Source organism: Alexandromys fortis, unplaced genomic scaffold (assembly GCF_014885135.2).
Source record: "Alexandromys fortis isolate MF-2015 unplaced genomic scaffold, M_Fortis_MF-2015_v1.1 scaffold_66, whole genome shotgun sequence".
Taxonomy (NCBI): Eukaryota; Metazoa; Chordata; class Mammalia; order Rodentia; family Cricetidae; genus Alexandromys; species Alexandromys fortis.
Genome location: NW_026067950.1, coordinates 2,094,965 through 2,114,003, shown reverse-complemented (window position 1 = coordinate 2,114,003; position 19,039 = coordinate 2,094,965). Strand labels below are relative to the sequence as shown.

The window sequence follows — 19,039 nt, the reverse complement described above, 5'->3', positions numbered from 1 at the left end:
TTTAAAAAGTTAAGAAAATTACAGAATGGGTTTATAGAAATATGTGTCGTATCAAGGGGGGACAAATACTTATGCCCCACTGCAGACCCTGTCAGTCAGCCACACTGATCCTTGTTTTCTGAAGGAGTGAGGAGGACTTTTCGGGCCACCCTGAGGGCTTGTGACACTTTCTCCAGACTCTCTAAACTCTGGTAGGTCACTTCTGACAGTATGCGGTCATTCACTTCCCTCATCTTGTGCTCCCAGCCAAGGTTCTGAGGATCATTTACCCAGGACCCCATAGCGAGGCTTCCAGGGGACAACTGGTTCTCATTTCCCTTCCCCTTCCCCCAGCCCCTCTCTCCTCTCTCCCTGTCCTTTCTCTTCTCTTCTCTCCCTTCTCTCTTCTCCCCTCTCTCTGTTCTCTCCTCTCCCATCCCCTCCCTTCCCTCCCCTCCTCTGTCCCCCTCTGTCTTTTCTCCTCTCTCCATCTCCTCCTATCCCCTCTCCTCTCCTCCCCTCCCCTCCTCTCCTCCCCCCTCTCTTTCCTCCTCACTTCCCCCTTGAGCCTGGGTTTATTCTGCCCCCACCACCTTGAGCTCACAGCTGTCCTGTCCTGCTGGGATCACAGTTGAGAGCCACCTGGTGTTCTTGAGACCTGTGGTGGTTTAGGGTCATTCTGGGGTCAGTTTTGCCGTGAGAGCTGCAGGTAGGAGCAGTGGCATCGGAGTTTTGCCGGCAGTGGTGATCTCCAGCCTCATTTTCGGATGTTTTAAAGCATGCAGGAACATGGGAACCACCTTTGTCACCGTGCGGGTTTCTGCAGGCTCATTACCAGCCGTAACGCGTCTGTCTTAATAACACACTGTGATACGTTTGTTTTAAGTGTCCTATTTTCTTTCTTTCGCTATTCTGTTTTTAGACTTCTGGTCGTAAATTCAGTGCTTACTGTCACCTCAGAAAGTTTCATTCTGTGACAGTCAGGTTCTAGAACTGGGGGTGCATTGCTCAACTGTTAGTCTTTCTAGAGTCTTTCTAGAGTGTTAGTCATTTTAGACTCTTAAAGTGTTGAGGTGAAAGCCGTGTCTCTTCCAGTCTGCATCCAAACAGCCAGTAAGCAAGTTAACCTTTGAAAGGACTCAAGGGTCCTAATAATTTCCAAAGAAAAACCTTTTTTTTTCCCCCAGAGGAGTAAATAGGTCCCCGGTGTGTCTTACATAGAATTCCAGGATGACTTGGCATTTCAAGGAATCTGTTATCATTAACCAGTCGTGAATCAATTGAATTTTTTTACAGTAATTATCCCAAATAATAAAAAATCTGCTAAATCTTTATATTAATCTCTTATTTTTCCAGCATATAGATAAGGCCTTGTTTGCTTCTGATGACTGCTCATGAGCTGAGCGTGTAAGGTGCCCCCAGCACTGATGTGTTGGTTAAAATAAAATGATTGGTAGCAGCACTAATCGAGCGAGTGTTCTTTCCTACTGTGCCATGCGTGCTGGCCCTTGTTTCCGAGTGCTGCTTCTGTCTGGCACTCTCATCATGAGGCCGTAGGTCATATATCATAGGCTGTGAGGATGAGGGGGTTTGGTTTATAAGCAGAGCATGGTGCTGCACCCCTGTAATCACAGCATTCAAGAAGCAGAAGCAGGAAGATTGTGAGTTCAAAGCCAGCCTAGGCTGCAGAGGAAGCTCCAGTCTCTAACAAGCAAAACCAGAACAATAGCCTTCTTTGTGAATGGCTCCCTTGCTGACCAGTGAGTTGAGAGTCACAAAGCCACAGTCCATCCAGAAGCCTCTTGCTCAATGTGACTTCTCCTTTTCCCTTTAGATGACTTAACTTCCTTTTTCTTTCTTCCTTTTGCTTTGAATGCTAACTAAAATACCTAAACATTAAAAATCATGCCACAAGAAAGAATTGTACAGACGGCATTTCTTATTGCAAACAGTATTACAAAACCTCTCTGTGGGACCACCAAATGGCCTGGTGGGCACTTGCTGCCCAGCCTAACGATTCAGCGACCCACACTGTGGAAAGAGAGAGCACACTCTTAGAAGTTGATCATTGAGCAACACACACATGTGCACACACACGCATGCATGCACAAATAAATGTCATGAACGTTATTACCTGTATGAGCATATATATATATTTTTAAACTTTCAGCATCAGAAGCCATCATGTATAAAAAGACTGTGTTTATGAAATAATTTTACTTAACTCTGGCAGTTAATATGTGGTTTGTTTTATTTGGGGGGCAAGTGGGCAGGACTGGGGATGTACCTCAATGGTAGGATGCTTGCCTAATATGCATAAGATTCTGTGTTTAGTCCCTAGCGCCAGGGACATGGTGTAAAACAGAGGTTCTCAACCTGTTAGGGGTTGTATATCAGATATCCTGCATATCAAGTATTTACATTACAGTTCATAACAGTAGCAAAATTACAGTTGTGAAGTGCTGACAACATAATTTTATGTTTGGGGGTCACCACAACATGGGAAATTTTATTAAAGGGTTGCAGCATTAGGAAGGCTGAGAACCACTGGTATAATACATAACTTATTTGTTATTTGCTGTCTTCGAAACTAAAAGCTATTCATGTTTTCCTGGAAAGCTCGCTTCAGCTTGAGTTTAAGTTTATTATACGCTGACTTCTGTTAGTTTGAACAGTTTTTATCTCTTCTTGTGTTGTTTCTTCTTAATGATTACACATGAATGAAGCTTCCAAAATTCAGTGCCAAGTACAGATACCTGATTCATGATGAGCCACCGCTTTCCCGGTTTCCTTTGGATTCATGGGAAATTCTCAGAGAAGATTCACATAGGGCAACAAAAGGAATCTGTAACACAAAGGATGGATTAAGGCCAAGTGGGGTTCATGGCTAGCAGGTAGGGGGAGCAGAGTAGGGGGCTCAGGGGGGTTGGGGGGCTGTTCGCTGTCCCTCTGGCACCAGGCCGGTGGGACATTAAGCTCCTGTGGTTCTGCCACGAGCTCTGCAGCCATCTCTGTCCTGGTACTTCTCCATTTCCTGCAGTTTCCTGAATCGTAGTAATGAGTCATAGCCACGAGGATGTACCTTGACTCTCAAAAGTGTGGTCCGCCTCAACCATGATTAAAACAGAAAGAACCTGCTTCTGCCAAGTTTATGTTCTCACAGTCCACATCTTATCACTTGCTTTTTTTCAAGCTGTTTAAGAGCAGATTAACTGCCCCTCTGTCTCCCAGTCCCCAGGAGCACTGGCTCCCGCACAATACCCTTTGTACTTGCCCTGCACAACACAGCAGACTTCGGTTATCTTGTGATTGATCTTACCCACTGTAGGGTAGAAATGTACATGGAAGCCAGATTGTATCGAGCCCTGAGTGTGGTTTGGGCTGGGGTTGTTTTCTGTGGGCAGTTAGGCTCTTCAAAGCTCTTCAAACAAACATTCAGATGGTACAAGATTGTAGCTCCTGCTGGGTGTTCATAAACGCGACGGAAAGGGAAGATGAGCTACCTCAAAGCAGTCAGGTGTCTCCTGTGCGGGCTCTGATTTGCCTGCCTCTTCTTCACATTGCTTACTTCTAAAGACCGAAACAAATAAGTAAACAAACCAGTGTCTTAAGACTGGTGGAAACGTGGGTAAATTTGGGGGCTCTGACCCTTTCTCCCGGGTGGTGAGAACTAACGTTGTGTGGGCCTTCGGCTTGGGTGTGTCTTTTTCTTCTCTTTGTGCTTCCTTTTTTTCTGTCTGTTCTTTTTTCCCCAGACTTCTCATGCAGACTGACCAAACAGAATTAGGGTAGCAGGGTGAATAACTCATGTATTGATCGAAGCCTTCAGTTAAACTCTGGGAATTCACAAGCTAGAGTCCCAAATTTAGCAGTTCATTGGAAACAAAGTCAGAGGCTACAAGAGAAATCAAGGCTGGCTAAAACTTTGAGTTTGCTTGGCCTGAAGGCCCACAAGGAGCAGGACCACCCAAGACTCCAAGGAAACACACACACTTAGAGGGAGCCTTCACCCTTTGAGAAACAAAAGAGCAGTTATGATCCCAGTGTGTGTCACACACAGAATTATGCTGATTGTTCCTTCCTGCCTCCCTCTTCACTCCCCCCTGCTCTGTCGTGACCCCAGGCCCCTGGACCCACTAAAAGAAACCACCTGTTCCATTTGGTGGTTCCCCTGTTTGGAGGTTCATCTGTTTGGAGGTTCACCTGTTTGGAGGTTCACCTATTTGAGGTTCACCTGTTTGGAGGTTCATCTGTTTGGAGGTTCACCTGTTTGGAGGTTCATCTGTTTGGAGGTTCACCTGTTTGAGGTTCATCTGTTTGGTGGTTCATCTGTTTGGAGGCTCACCTGTTTGGAGGCTCACCTGTTTGGAGGCTCACCTGTTTGGAGGCTCACCTGTTTGGAGGCTCATCTGTTTGGAGGGAATGTAATTGGTTCTCATAGTCTCATAGGGAGTGGCACTATTAGGAGGTACGGCTTTGTTGGAGTGGGTGTTGTCTTGTTGGAGGAAGTGTGTCACTGTGGGGGTGGGCTTTATGGTTTCCTATGCTCAGGATACTGCCCAGTGTCTCAGTTGACTTCCTGTTGCCTGCAAGGTGTAGGACTCTCAGCTACAGCTACAGCACCACGTCTGCCTGTACATGATCATGCTCCCCACCAATGATGATAAGGGACTGAACCTCTGAAACTATAGGCAAACCACCCCAATTAAATGTTTTCTTTAAAAGGGTTACCATGGTCATGGTGTCTCTTCGCAGCAATAAAAACCCTAACTAAAGCAGTCTGTTTGGTGGTTGATCTGTTTGGAGGTTGCATCTCAGTCCAGGGCCAACGATCAATGAATTCCAGACAGAGGTCACATAGAGTCCAGGGACTATAGACGTGTGGCAGTGGTGGTGATGCCGCTGTTACTGGCATCGTCTTAGGGGCTTTTGTTTGTTTTCTCAGACAGGCTCTCACTGTGTTTGTTACCCAGAGTAGCCTGAAACGTGTTGTGACCCATGCTGCATTCAGACCTATTCTCTCCATCTGTACCTCATAGATGGTAGATTGCGGGCACATACCTCCGTGTCTGGCAGATGTTCGTGCTGGTGGCTTTAGCTGGCCCTAGCTGGCCGTGTCTTGCACAGGGCAGCTCTTCAGTTTATCTCCACAGTCTCCTTGCCCAGATCAGAGCCCAGGGTCCAGATACAGTCCCCCCATACATCACCGCCTCCTCTAGCATTTTGTTCTTATCCCTCCTGCCTTGTGCGTGTGTGTCTGTCTGCACACACACGTGTATACACGTCTGTATATGGCTGCGATGTGAGTATTTAGTGAGATCTGGCCTTGCTGATCTTTACATTTAAGATGTGTTGCTGATACAATCACAGTGTCACGTGGTAGTTCTCAAGCTTATTCCTTTGCTTCACTGGAGCTTTAATAATTTCCTCTGCTTGGCCTGGATCCCTCACAGCCACTGTTCCCCTCTGCTCCCTGTGGACATCGGGATTGATTGTCTTGTGATTAGTCACTTGTTTCCAGTTAGTGTGAGAGCTTTCTGATTCATTTCAGTTCCCTTTCACAGACAAATGGCTTATCCGTTCATGGATCAGTGGACATGGATCATCGATTATGGTGGATAGCACAACAGGGAAAATGAGGGTTCTAATTTCAATTATTTTTTTTAAGTTTATTTAAAAATTTAATTTATTTATTTGTTTATTCATTTGTGTGTGTGTGCGCGTGCACATATGTGTGGATGACATGTCATGGCACATAGGTGGAGGTCAGAGGACAACTTGCTGGAACTGGTTCTTCCCATGTAGGTCCTGGGTATCCAGCTGAGGATGTCAGGCTTAGCGACAAGTGCCCTTCATATCCCACCGAACCACCTCACCACATCCTGATGTTAATTTTTTCATTATGTCCTTAGAAGTGGGATTATTGTATTAAATGATAGTTCTGTTTCTATAGAAAAAACATTGTATGTGAATGAGCGTGCCTCATGTAAGTCTATGTGCCATATGTGTGCAGTCCCTGTAGAGGCCAGGAGAGTGTGGGATCCCTGGGAACTGGAGTCATAGCCTTTGAAGCCAGGTCCCCTGTAAGGTGAGCTGCCTCTCTAGTTCCGCAAGCGAGACTGAAGGACACAGCTGGGAACAGCCTTCTACAGCCTCCTCTGTCGACAGCCCAGGCCTCATTCTCACCTGTATTTCACACCTTCTTGTGGGTGAGAGTCTGCAGCACATGGCCTGGAGACAGAAGGCAGTGTAAGGTACCGTCAGCTAGGTTCGGGGTGCTAGTTACAGAAGGGAGAGGTGGAGATCAAGACAAGGCGCAGCAATGTGCACTGTGGAGATTTCTGGTAGATTAGCTTGTCATTCGCATGACATAATATCTTCACATTGTCTACCTAGCAAGAGACTGGACATTATTAATCAGTTTTGATTATCTTAGAGCTGTTAGGTTGGGGTGTGTGTGTGTGTGTGTGTGTTTGTGTGTGTGTGTGTGCGCGCGCGCATGTGTATGTGTTTAACTAGGAGAGCACAATGTTTTTTCCTCTTTGGAGCTAACTGTGTTGATACTTCTCTTCTGTCTTATAACCTCCAGCCATCTACCCCTGCAGCAACATGGGCCTTCTGTTGATTGTTTTGCTCTTTTCGAAGTCTGTTTATTTTGTAGAATATGAAATTGTGGTTTGAATAAGAATGACCCTCATGGCTCAGATGTTTGAATGCTTGGCCCCCAGCTACTGGAACTGTCTGGGAATGAGTAGGAGGTATGGTCTTATTGGAACAGATTTGGCCTTGTTGGAGGAGGTGTGTCACTGAGGGTAGACTTGAGGTTCCAGAAGCCCACACCAAGCCCGATGTCTCTGTCTCTCTGCCTGTTGCTTGTGGCTCAGGATGTAAAGGTCTCAACTACTCCTTCAGTGCCATGCCTGTCTGCTTATTGTCATGATCATCACGAACTAATCCTTTCAAAGTGTAAGCAAGCCCCCAGTCAAGTGCTTTCTTTTTTAAGAGTTGTCTTGGTCATGGTATCTCTTCACAGCAATAGAACAGTGACTAAGACTGAAGTCTTTTGTATTTTTTCTTATTCTTTTAACAATTTATTTTTATTTTATGTTCACTGGTGCTTTCCCCGACTGTATGTCTGTGTGAGGGTGTCAGATCTCCTGTAACCTGCAGTTACAGACAGGTGTGGGTGCCATGGATTGAATCCAGGCTGTCCTATCTAGGGACAAGTACCCCCTACCTTTAAGCCATCTTGTCAATCCAATATGATATTTTTCTATTGAGGTGTTTTATGTTGTGTTTGGCTGGTGTTTCTCTTGTTTATTTATCGTGTGTGTGTGTGTGTGTGTGTGTGTGTGTGTGTGTGTGTAAGATTAAGTTTTACCTACTGTGATGCCCAGATTGGCCTCTGATCCCTGGACCCCATGGGTAGTATGTGGTAACTGACTTAAAATGATCAGGTGTGGCAGAAGGACAGGTCAGGACACAACTGCTCTGCTCTGCTTTCTCTTGGGGAAGCCAGCTGCTGTGACCTGGAGACACAGAAACTCCCTTAGACACGGAAATGCCCATGGCAGGGGCTGAGCCTTTCTCTCAGCATTCGACACTAACTTGCCAGGTGTGCTCTTGACCCATCTTGGAAGTTCATCTTCGGTCCTGTCAGGTCTTCAGATGAGTAGAGGGTGACTAACATCTCGACTGAATGCAGCTTCTTGAGAGACTTTGAGTCATAACTGTTAGCAGGCTAAGCTGCTTCCAGATCCCTTCCTCACACATAAAAAGAACAGCCTGTGTGGCTGATAAACACCTGCTACTCTGAGCCATGCAGTTTTACGTAGTCTGTTTCTCCGGAGCCCGCATCTCACACCAGCACATAAACAGGAGGACGTTTTCCAATCCAGAACACGGCATGTATCCACATTTATTAATTTTTGCTGTCCCACGTGTAACCCTCGCACAGCTGCCGTTGAGACTGGCTTTCGCGGTTTACTCCACTTGCCTAATACTGGTGTAGAGCAAGCAGGCTGTTTGGGACAGCGTCCCTGTTGGGTTTACTCACGTTGTTCATCGCTTTTGTTACGTTTTCCACATTCATCCATCTCACAGTCAGGAAATACCTATCTGTTACCATCTATGCCCTGTATTTTGCTAAATTCATTCTCCTGCCTAAGCCTTCTCCTGTAATGTTGAGTACAAGTAGCACAAGGTGGGGCAGAGGACATGGCTGTATGAGTTCAGTGCTTACCACACAGCGTGAGGGCCCGAGGCCAGGTCCCAGCACCCAGCACAAGGTGGTCTTGTTGGAAGTTGTCCACATTGTACAATTTACCTCATCCTCCTGACTCCTGATACATAGTTTTCTTTAAAAAAAAAAAAAAAGGAAGTTCCAGCAGGTTTCTAAGACACTTTATTAGAAATCAGTAATATGAGATCTGTCTGATTTTGTTCTCAGTTCAGAATCCCCAGTCAGGACAGCGCAGTGGTTTTGCTGGCTACTCACAAGCTGAGGTCATCACTCTTCCCTCACACAGAAGAGGTGAGGAGAAGTCAGCCTCCGACACTGACACCACCACGCAGCCAGACTCTCTGCGTGCCATGGAGACAGTGATCCTTTCTAGCGTGCTCACAAGAAACAGACACCTTTGAGGATCTCTGATGTGCAGGCTCATTCTTGGGGTGACCAGCAACAACTGCCGTTGACCTCATTGTTCTGTTAGCATTTCATCGTGGCAGAGTAGGGGACTCCATCGGGGAGATGTTCTCGGTCTTCCTGCCCACTGTGCTCTGGAGCAGCCTGGCCATCAGAACAGCCAGTGTGTGTCTGGGTGAAGAAACGAGTCCTCAGTGGTCTGCTCGCGGGAGCTCGCGGGAGCTCGTGTGTGTGTGTGTGCTGCCATTCAGATGCAGGGAGGCGTTTGCCCTCAGGCTTGTTTGGGTCATGGAGATGCATGGGGTGTAGGGACTGGTCCCCAGGGACCCTGCTGGACCTCTTTGGGTCTCTGGGCTGGGGAAAGGGCTCGGCACCTGGTGTCACTGCAGGTCATGGTTTCTTGCCTCTGCTTGCTGTGGTTTCAGCGTGCTGTAAACAAGACCAGAGGATAGGTGAGGCCAGCTCTAACCAAGAGTGCTGACCTGTCCCCCGCCAGCAAACTGATGTCTTTGTTGACTCTGAGCCTGCTCTGGGGCTCCCTTCCTGAAGGGTTAGCGGTGTGAAATCTGAGTCAATGTGCAGTTGATGTTCATATTTTCAGCGTCCTAAGAAGAAAACAATTTCCTGTTTTACATTCTCAGGCTTATGAGGAAATACCTGCTGTAGTTGTCATGTGGGGACTCCTGCCTATAACCTAGAGCCACACCCTGGGACCTTGGCCTAGATATCCCACAGATGTGGGCCCAGCGTCATCTCTGGTGGTTTGGTGCCAATGTCCCATTTCCTAAACAGGGTTCCCGACCTCCTGGCTGGATGCTCTGTTCTAGGCCTAGCTGGCCCCTCATGTATAGTGTGTGTCTGTTCCCTTTTGCTTTATCTTGTCATCTACTGTCTGGGCTGTTATCTTTGTTGCTGGCCCTCACACTGCTCTTTGGACATCCTGCCTCAGAACTGGTCCTGGCTTAGTTCCTCCTGGCCTGTTGCTGTGCAGATTCTAGCATCTGGCCTCACTTCTAAGATTTATTGTGTGTGTGCATTATGGGAATGCACATGTGTGAGTACAGTTGCCCTTGGAGCAGGAGTTCCAGGTGACTGTGAGCAGCCTGGTGTGAGTGCTAGGACTTGAACTCAGATCCTCTGGAAGAGCAGCATTCTTACCCTTAGCCACCTTCATTCTGTCCCCCTCCCTCCCTCCCTCCCTCCCTCCCTCCCTCCCTCCCTCCCTCCCTCCCTCCCTCCCTCCCTCCCTCCTTCCCTTTCCCTGTCTTTGTTGGAGACTGTATCCAGGGCTTCATGCATGCTAAACAGGCATTCTACAACTTAACTCTTTTCCCCACTCATACTCTGATTTTAAAGCCCTTTTTTTTCTTCAGCAAAACATGACTTTGAAGACAAGACTGTCTGAGACTGAGGATGTCACCCAGTATGCATGACGCCTGATGCACTCTGGGCGTGGTGGCACACATTTGTGCTGCTGGCTCTCAGGAGGTGGATCCGAACTTTGAGTTCAAAGCCAGTTCGGCCTAATGAGACCCTTACTCAAGAAAACTAAAAGGAGTCTTAATATAATCTAAGTAGCACTATGGAGACTTAGGTAAAACCTTAATGTCATCATTCCTATCCTATCTTTTCATAGACGGGGTGATGTGATTATCAGCTATTCATAGGGAATTGAACTGCTAAGCTTTATGTATTCTAACCCACTGTGAACATCTGAAATATTGCAGTTTGACGCCCAGGGTCACAGTGAAGTGCTAGACACACGTGCACTCTTCCTTCCCATGTGTGCTCCTGGCACACGCGCTCACCATCTGGGCCTTTACAGAAGTCCACCTCTGGGTGGATCAGACGAGGATGAAGTCATAGAGCGTGCAGTCACTTTTGCTCAGCTTCAGTTTCCCACCATGCTGCTTTAAAGAATGTAAACCTTCAATAGTTGGGAAGACTCTGAGGACTGGCATTTCTGTTCCAACAAACACCTTGTTGAGATTTTTTTTGAGGGCTGGAGAGATGGGTCAGCGGTTATGAGTGCGTGTTGGTCCTGCTGAGGACCTGGCTTTGGTTCCTTAATTCCCAGCACCCACATGGGGTGGCTCACAACCATCTGTGACTCCAGTCCCAGGAACTCCGTTTCCCTCTTCTGATCGCTGTAGGCACCAGGCATACACACGCGCACATACATACATACATGCAGATAAAATACTCATACATGTAAAATAAACTGGATAAATTTTAAAAAATAAATAATATTTTATTTTGAAACATTGAATTTATATATTTGATGAAAATTGGTATCTTAACCATTTTGAACTTCCAGTTCATGGATGGTAGTATCTCTATTACTAGGGTTTATATGTATATGTGTGTGTGTCTTTATATATACAGATATATGCATATACAGTCATATACATACATGCATACACACATACACGCATGTACACACACAAACACACACACTCCACTCCTTATACTGTCCTTGGTTTTCCCTATCAAGGGCTCCTATTTTCGCTGAGTTTATCGCTAAGGTTTGTTATTAGCATGTGCTTCTCCTTTGGGTGGTCTGTGCCTCGTCTTGGATTGCCTTTAAGAGTTATTTTGTCCACTACAGTCCATCCAGAAGTAGATTTCATTTTCTTTCCCCTTGGGAATGTTTGCACTTTCAAGTTTATTGATTTGCTATGCTCGGTGGGGTGAGGGATGGGTGGTGCTCACCTGGGGTCTGAGGAGTGCGCTGGCCCCTTCCACGGAGCAGGCTCCTTTACCTGCCACGCTCCTGGCCTGACTTGCATTATATCTTAGGTTCGTGTTGTTTCTTTGTTTGATCCGCTGTTGTCCCTTTAGTTGTAATCCCATGCCGCCACATTCCCCCTTCTTCCTCTGGCTCAACGTGTGGTTTGTGCTGTGTGCCGGCTCCTTGTGTGTTCCCTCTACCACCTCAGACTCTTCCCTCACAAGTGTGAAGGAGATGGAACAGACCAAGGTCATCACCCAGCTCACTGCTGCCCCCACAGCCCCTGGCTCTGCTTCTGCAGGATTTGCATGTTCTGCCTTCACTTTCCGAGGGCTCTTGAGGCGCAGGCTCATGGGTGCTTTCTAGTTTCACTCCACATGGAACTGTCTCTGTTTTCATTTTCTTTGTTGTGTTGTACGGTTTTGATAATAATGCCACGGGAGTGCTTGAGGCCACAAGTCCCACCGTGTGCCCTGTAGAGCCTGCTCCATTTTCCCCTTCGCTCCTGCCTCTGGGCCATATCCAGTGACCTCTCCCCCGCTGCCTATCTGCAGCTGCATTCACCAGATTTCCCTGGCTTGCTTTCCTCACCCTGCAGCTACTGCTGGGCTCCGCTCACACATCTCCTACCGTCTCTGCGGAACTCTAGAGTACTGCCGGCTTTTTCTCTTCTGCATTCCTCAGCTTAAATTCTAGGCTTCTCCGCTTAACTATTCCCTTGGGTCCCAGACTGGAGTTTTAACCACTTCCTGTGCACCCATCCTGCACAGCATCTGTTTGGGATGTTGTCTTCAGTCTCCAGGGGCACCCTGTCATCCCGAAGGCCTTTGCTTATGTGTCCCACCTTCCATGGGTCCTTGGTCCAAGTACTCCATTTCCTTATAGAGCATGTCAGGTGGTCGCATGTCCTCGTGTGTCTGTTGCCTTTCCTGTGCACTAAGGACTTCACTGCCGTGAGAGTAGAGTTTTCTCTACAGTGTTTTCAGTGCTGGGGCGTGACATACCCTTGATGAAGTCATGGAATTTTGTATTTGTTGGGTTCTCTAGAATCCCAGAACTTATAGAATGATGTAGCATGAATAATAAAGACCCAGAGACAGATATTGAGGTTCAAGCTGAAAATCAGAAAAGCAAAGCAGCCAACCACTGGCTCTTTCTTCTACCACAGACCAAAATGGGCGATCCTGCCTCCACGAATCCTCAGACTGAGTCTGAGAGAGAAAGCTGTCTCCACCCATTTTATATTCCTCTCCAGTGCTGGAATTAAAGGTATGCACCACTACCGCCACCTGGCCTCTATGGCTAACTAGTGTGGCTGCTGGGATTTAAGGCGTGTGCCACCACTGCCCAGCGGGTATGACTGACTGGTATGACAACTGTATATTCTGATCTTCAGGCAAGCTTTGTTAAAACACAAATGCTATACCACTGTATTTACCCTTTTTGTCTATAATTAAAAAGGCTATTACTAAGCACAAGTATATCGCATATACAGGCAGTAAGTACATCAACAATGTCTAGTCCATTTGCATTTGACAAATTCAGGAAAATACTCCATTATCTATCCTATCTTGTTGAGTCCAAAAGGTTGTACATAATTTACTTTCTATTCTAATTTACATTATCAAATTATCTTCTAATGTGTCTCAACTTTTTACACTTTATACCTCTTTAGTGAGTCTGGTAAACAAGAAAAACTATAGCTATAACTGTGTAGTCTTTATTCCCTCAGAAACCCAAAAAGGAAATAATATTTATTGTGTAGGCAGGAAGTGCAAGCAAGCGACTTCCAAAAAATGTGAGAAATGACAGAAAAGCTGGCTGCCTGGACAGTCACCCAAAGTTCCTCTACAACACTGGGCACCTGTCTTTGGCCTGCAGGCCTCGCATATCAATAGACTTCTCTGTGACGCGGGATGTTCTGAAGGGCTGACTGGCCTTGTCCTAACAGTGTGTGGCACACACTTCCTTTTGTGTCTCATGAATCGGTAACTATGTTGAGAGGTTCTTTAAAATCCATTAGTACCATGAGAGTAGCATGTAATTCTGACTTTGGACAGAATCATAAGGGCTTTGATACATTTGACTTAAATTTTTTGATTTGTAGCCTGCCTTTTCTGGTTCATTTGCATCAGTATAGAATGTACGGGCTCCAGTTATTGGTGTGTCCGGTACAATGTGAAGAAGGGTCCAGCTAGTTCTCTTTGTAAGTTCAATTCTCTTGCTTTTTTGGCATAGTTGTTAATCTCCCCCCTGCCCCAAATTACTACAGGCTTTTTTCCAGGGTTCACTTTCTGCACGTAATTTGTCAATTTCTGCTGAGTCTATTCCTGCTAATTGGCGAAGTCTCAATTTTCCTTTTATAATTAATTCACAGACCTTTTCTATGTAAGTTTTAAATTTTTTACTTGGTTTATGTTATAAAAAGATCTATTCTAAGATAATATCTTCCCTCTGCATTAAAATTCCTATAGAGGAATGTTTGATGGGTAATGTGACCAGAATGCAGTTAAGATTCGGATCCACACGATCTGTATGTGCCTCCTGTAATTTCTCTCCAGTCAGAGTCAATTCTCTTTTGGCATCAGCTGGTACTTTCCTGGGATTGTTTAAGTCCTTGTCACCGTCTACGGTGTTATTTAAATCAATCAGTCCATCAGATTTTGTCCCAGTAGTGGGCTGTAGATGAAAAACATCTTCCAGCAATCTTTGGAAGTCATTTAAAGTCTGCAATCAATCTCCTAATTTGCACCTTTGGGGCCTAATTTTTTGTAAACCTGTTTTATAGCCTAAATAAGCAATAGAATCTACTCTTTGTATTTTTTTTTTCAGAAGCAATTTGTAATCCCCAACAAGGCAAAATTTCCTTTACTTCTTCAAAGATTCTTTCTAAAGTATCTGTATTTGAATCAGATAGCAAAATTTGTGCATGTAATGATAAACTATAGATTCAGGAAATTGCTTATGTATCATTTACAATTGATTCCCTACAAAATATTGACACAGGGTGGGGCTATTGAACATTCCCAGTGGGAGAATATTTCATTGATATCTTTTAGCAGGCTGAGAATTGTTATAAGTAGGCACTGTGAAGGCTAATTTTTCTCTTTTTCTTGTAGAGGTATAGTAAAGTAGCAGTATTTTAAATCAGTAACTATAAGAGGCTGTCGTTTAGGCAATAGAGGATGCAGAGGGATTCCAGACTGTAGAGAGCCCATAGGTTGAATCACCTTTTTAACAGCTCTTAAATCTGTTACCATTCTCCATTTTCCAGATTTCTTTTTAGCAACATATACAGGAGAATTCCAAGGACTAGTTGATGCTGAGAATCTAGTTGTTCCTGTACTCGCTATTTTAAAGCCTGCAGCTTCTTCTTTGTTGTTAAAGACCATTGCTTAACCCGTACAGGTTTGTCTAACAACCAATTTAAAGGTGGGGCTGTTGGGAGATCAGCAGCTGTTGTGCCCTGTTCTTGTACAACATGAGTGACCAGTGGCTGTTCTTTGTACTATCTTGTAATATTTTTCCCAGAAACATATTTTAATTTATGGTTTGTTTCTAAGATTGGGGAAATGTTAATCTGAGTATTCCATTGATGTAACAAATCACATCCCCTCAAATTCATTGCTATGTTAGCTACATATGCTTTTAATATTCCTCTCTATCCTTCTGGCTCTATACATTCAGCCCATCTTGTACTCTGCTTTGCCTGAGATAAAGTTCCAATTCCTAAAAACTGAAAATTTATCTCCTGAAGAGCCAATATGGACGCCAAGATTCTGGTAAAATTGTTATATTCGCACCTGTGTCTACCAAGCCTTCAATGATAATGTCATTTATTCGTATTTATAGTTTTGGTCATTGTTCATTCATAGAAGTTTGCCGAAATACTCAACTATGGTTTCTCCTGAATTTTTTTCTCTCTTTTCTAGCTGTTCTGTTATCTAGAGCAGGATGGTTTCTTACAATAGGCATTAGGATCTTTAATTGCTCTGTAAGGAGTTTCCTCTATGATGGCAGGAAATGACTGAACCAGATTTGACACAGGGGCCTGCGAGAGGCCCCTCAGGCAGTTACCTTGAATATCCCTTGTTGACCTACATTCTTTAGTCCAGTGCCTACCTTTGTGGCCTTCTGCATCATCCAGAAGGGAGGGGCATTCTGAGTGGATTATGCCTGGAAAAAAAAACATTGCTTCTAGGAACACCCTGTTTACAATCCCTTTCAAGGTGACCTTGTTTGCCACAACTGAAACCTCTAGAAATCACCTCTCCTATCCGAGTGTCATCGGCATGAGATTTAGTATTGATTGTATCTGAAACCCAGTCTTCCAAGGGTGCTCATCTTGCCTTTAATTGTCCTTTTGCATTGAGAATTAGCATCCTCAAAAGTCTGTACGTCAGTTACTATTTGTCTAGCTTCTGAATTTGGTATCATTCTATTTACTGCTGATGTAAGAAATCTGTGAAGGTTTCTTTTGAACCCTGTATGACTTTAGTAAATAATTCAATCTTCTTTCCTACGTCTTCAATTCTGTCCCAAGAATTCAGAGCTGTTGCATGGCATAAATCCAGGGTGTGGTCATCATGTACAATTTTCCTTTCTGTAGTAGCATATTAACCTTCTCTAAAAAGTTGATCTTAGGAGATTTCCTTACCTCTAGCTTTACGCTGTTGTTCCATAGTCTTAGCCTCTTCACTGAACTAGGTACTCCACTGCAGTTGTGGACCAGGCTCTGAAACAGCTGTATCCAAGTCTGTCCAGTCTTAGGAGTAGTTCTATTACAAGCTGACCACACGCTTAACGTTTGCTTCACAAAAGGTGAGTGCATGCCATAGGAGACAATTGCTTCCTTCCTCCAATCTAACATTGCCATAGGAATCCCTTCAGCTCTTCAGAGCCTCTAGCATTTGGTACTCCCTGTAAGGTTACTGGGTATATTAAGGTTGGTTGTTCTGTCTTCAAACTGTTCAGCGAATTATCATACAGAGACATAACTCCCACTGTAATGGTGTTTCCCAATTTTTTAATGTGGGAAAAATCTCTCTCTTCATTCCTCCCTTAAATAATTCTCAGTTTTCTCACCAAATCTGCCACCAGTGATGATGATAAAGACGTGAGGCTGATTGCTGCTTCGTAGAACAGTAAAAACATGACTGGATTTCAAGGCAGCCACTAGTTTGACATCAGCCTGAGGAGGGGGTTTAGGGAGAGCCTCCCAGGAGAGAAGAAAGAAACGCCTAGCTGGTAGGGCTGTGACTTCGGCCGTGTATAGCTCCAGCCTATGAAGGTGGCTGTATAACCACAGGCAAACTGCTTTTTTGTGAATTCGTACCCCCAAACATTGGGTGCTAGATGTAACACAAATAATAAAAACCCGGAGACATGGGGTTCAAACTGAAGATCAGAAAAGCTCTTACCTTTACCTCAGACCGAAGTGGTGATCCTGTCTCCACGAATCCTCAGACTGAGACTGAGACCCATCTCCTCCCATCTTATATTTCTCTCTAGTGTTGGGATTAGAGGCGTGCATCACCACCTGGCCTCTATGGCTAACTAGTGTGACTGCTGGGATTAAGGTGTGTGCCACCACTGCCTGGTCTGCATGGTTGACTAGTGTGGCTGCTTTGCATTCTGATCTCAGACAAGCTTTATTTATTACAACACAAATACTATACCACTATAGAATGAACCCCCTCTATATTTATATGGAGAAGGGGGTTCATTCTATATGTATATGAATTTTTATAAATATGTATCTATATGTGGGAATTTATTGGAATGACTTACAGCCTGGGTCAAACAAGAACCCAGCAGCTGCTCAGTCCCATGAGGCCAGTGTCCCAGCTGGCCCTCTGTACGTGCTGGAGTCCCAAAGAAGTCGGCTTCAATGCCAGTGAAGGGATGGATGTGCTGGCAACCGAGAACTCATGCTGTAGACCAGGCTGGCCTTGAACTCACAGAGATCTGCCTGCATCTACATCCCTCACCCCAAGTCCTGGGATTAAAAGCGAGAGCCACCACCACCCAGTTAAAGTTTTTTTATGTATTAAAAGAATATGTATGATGATTTTTACCTAAAAAGCCATATTAAGAAGAAATCCTGAGGTTTCTCCTTCTATGTAAATATCTTTTGTAACGATCTTTACAACAAATAGATTTGTTTGTAAAAAGTATTTTCCACGAGTATCTATTGCTAACTAATATTAATGAGTAACTGAACATTTAGAGAAAGAGCCATGTTTGGGTAAATTTGGGGGTTACATGTCCTTCCTTTCTGGCCCTGTGTGTCCCTCGGGCCATCTGCCAGTGGGGCCCCACAGAGTTGCTCCAATGTGAGATTGTTTGGATAATCAAACCTTTTTTGTATTTTGTAACTTAATTTGTATGTAAGCCAGAAGTCAATCTTGGTATCTGCCCCAGGATCGTCCAGCTGGCTTCTTCAGATGGGCTCCCTCACTTGGACCTAGGGCTTGCGGGCTATTGGGTCGGTGAACCCCAGGGATTCATATGATTCAGCCTCCCCAGCACGGGGTATATGCACATGCAGCCAGGTCTCGCTGGGAGCCAGGGACCGAATTCAGGTTTCCATGCTTGTCTGCCCAGGCCATCTCCCAGCCCCTGGATTTCTTTTAAAATTGAGATATCCTCCTTACAACTGTCTGTATGTGGTATGTGAAGTGGTCAGGCTTTGCTAACTCCTGATTATGGAGCAAGCTTGTCTTCCTAAATTCAGTCCACTTTGGTTGTATGTCAAGTAGTGCTCTCACAGCAGGAGTGTTTAGGAGTGCTGTGTGCTCGGCCACGTGGCCACAACTAGAAAATGCCATTGGAGACATCGTCACTATCAATTAACAAGATGGTTAAATACACCATCTCAATCTTTGTTACGTTTGAACAATCAGCTGGGTGTTTTCTCTTAGATTTCAGGCTTGTGCTATGACCGCAAAGTGTTCCAGGTTCACCAGCTGCTTCGCATCCCTGGCAGGATGGCCCGGTTCTCCTCCTGGGCCCTCGAGCCCATTTTCTCTTCTTCAGAGCCAACCAGCGAGGCCAGAGTTGGGATGGGAGCCACCGTGGACATCCAGAGGCAGCAGAGGATGGAGCAACTTGACCGGCAGCTGATGCTCTCTCAGTTCGCACAAGTGAGACGGCAAAGGCAGCAGCAGGTGAGACCTGCGTGCCGGCCCTGAAGTGTGACGTGCGTGCGTGCGTGTGTGCGTGCGTGCGTGTGTGTGTGTGTGTGTGTGTGTGTGTGTGTGTGCGTGCGCACTGCGTGTGAACCTGTGAGTTCTGATGTGTTTGCAGGAGACTGAGAATTTAGGTCTCAGGGTGGCCTTTGTCAGTGTCAGGGATTTTGTTTTTAAGGTAACAGAATACATCAAGCTGAGCAGTTGATCAGAATGGACATTCTCATTCTTAGCATTATTTCGAAGAGAAACACCAACCTAGTTAGCAAGATAGGATATGTATCAGTGTTTGTAATCTTGTCAAAGCCACAGCGTCTTCCTGTTAAAGGGCTAGTCATGTGCCCTGGATGAGGAACGAACGCAAAGCTTCATGACTGTCCTGGGTTAAAGTGAGCACAGATAAGAAAGCCTGACGGGAACAGCCAGTGATTACATCATATAAATGTGTGCCATTAGCAGCCAGGGGCCACTGCACAAAACTCCAACGCAACA

General features: G+C 45.3%; 1 protein-coding gene across 1 annotated transcript in view; it reads left to right on the top strand.

Moving 5' to 3' along the window:
- Positions 1–19,039, top strand: part of Ubac2 (UBA domain containing 2) — a 168,831-nt gene that overhangs the window by 116,763 nt on the left and 33,029 nt on the right. The window contains exon 7 of the mRNA XM_050150387.1: positions 18,281–18,526. Within this exon, the coding sequence (XP_050006344.1) occupies positions 18,281–18,526 (246 nt within the window). The remainder of the gene's footprint in view (positions 1–18,280; positions 18,527–19,039) is intronic.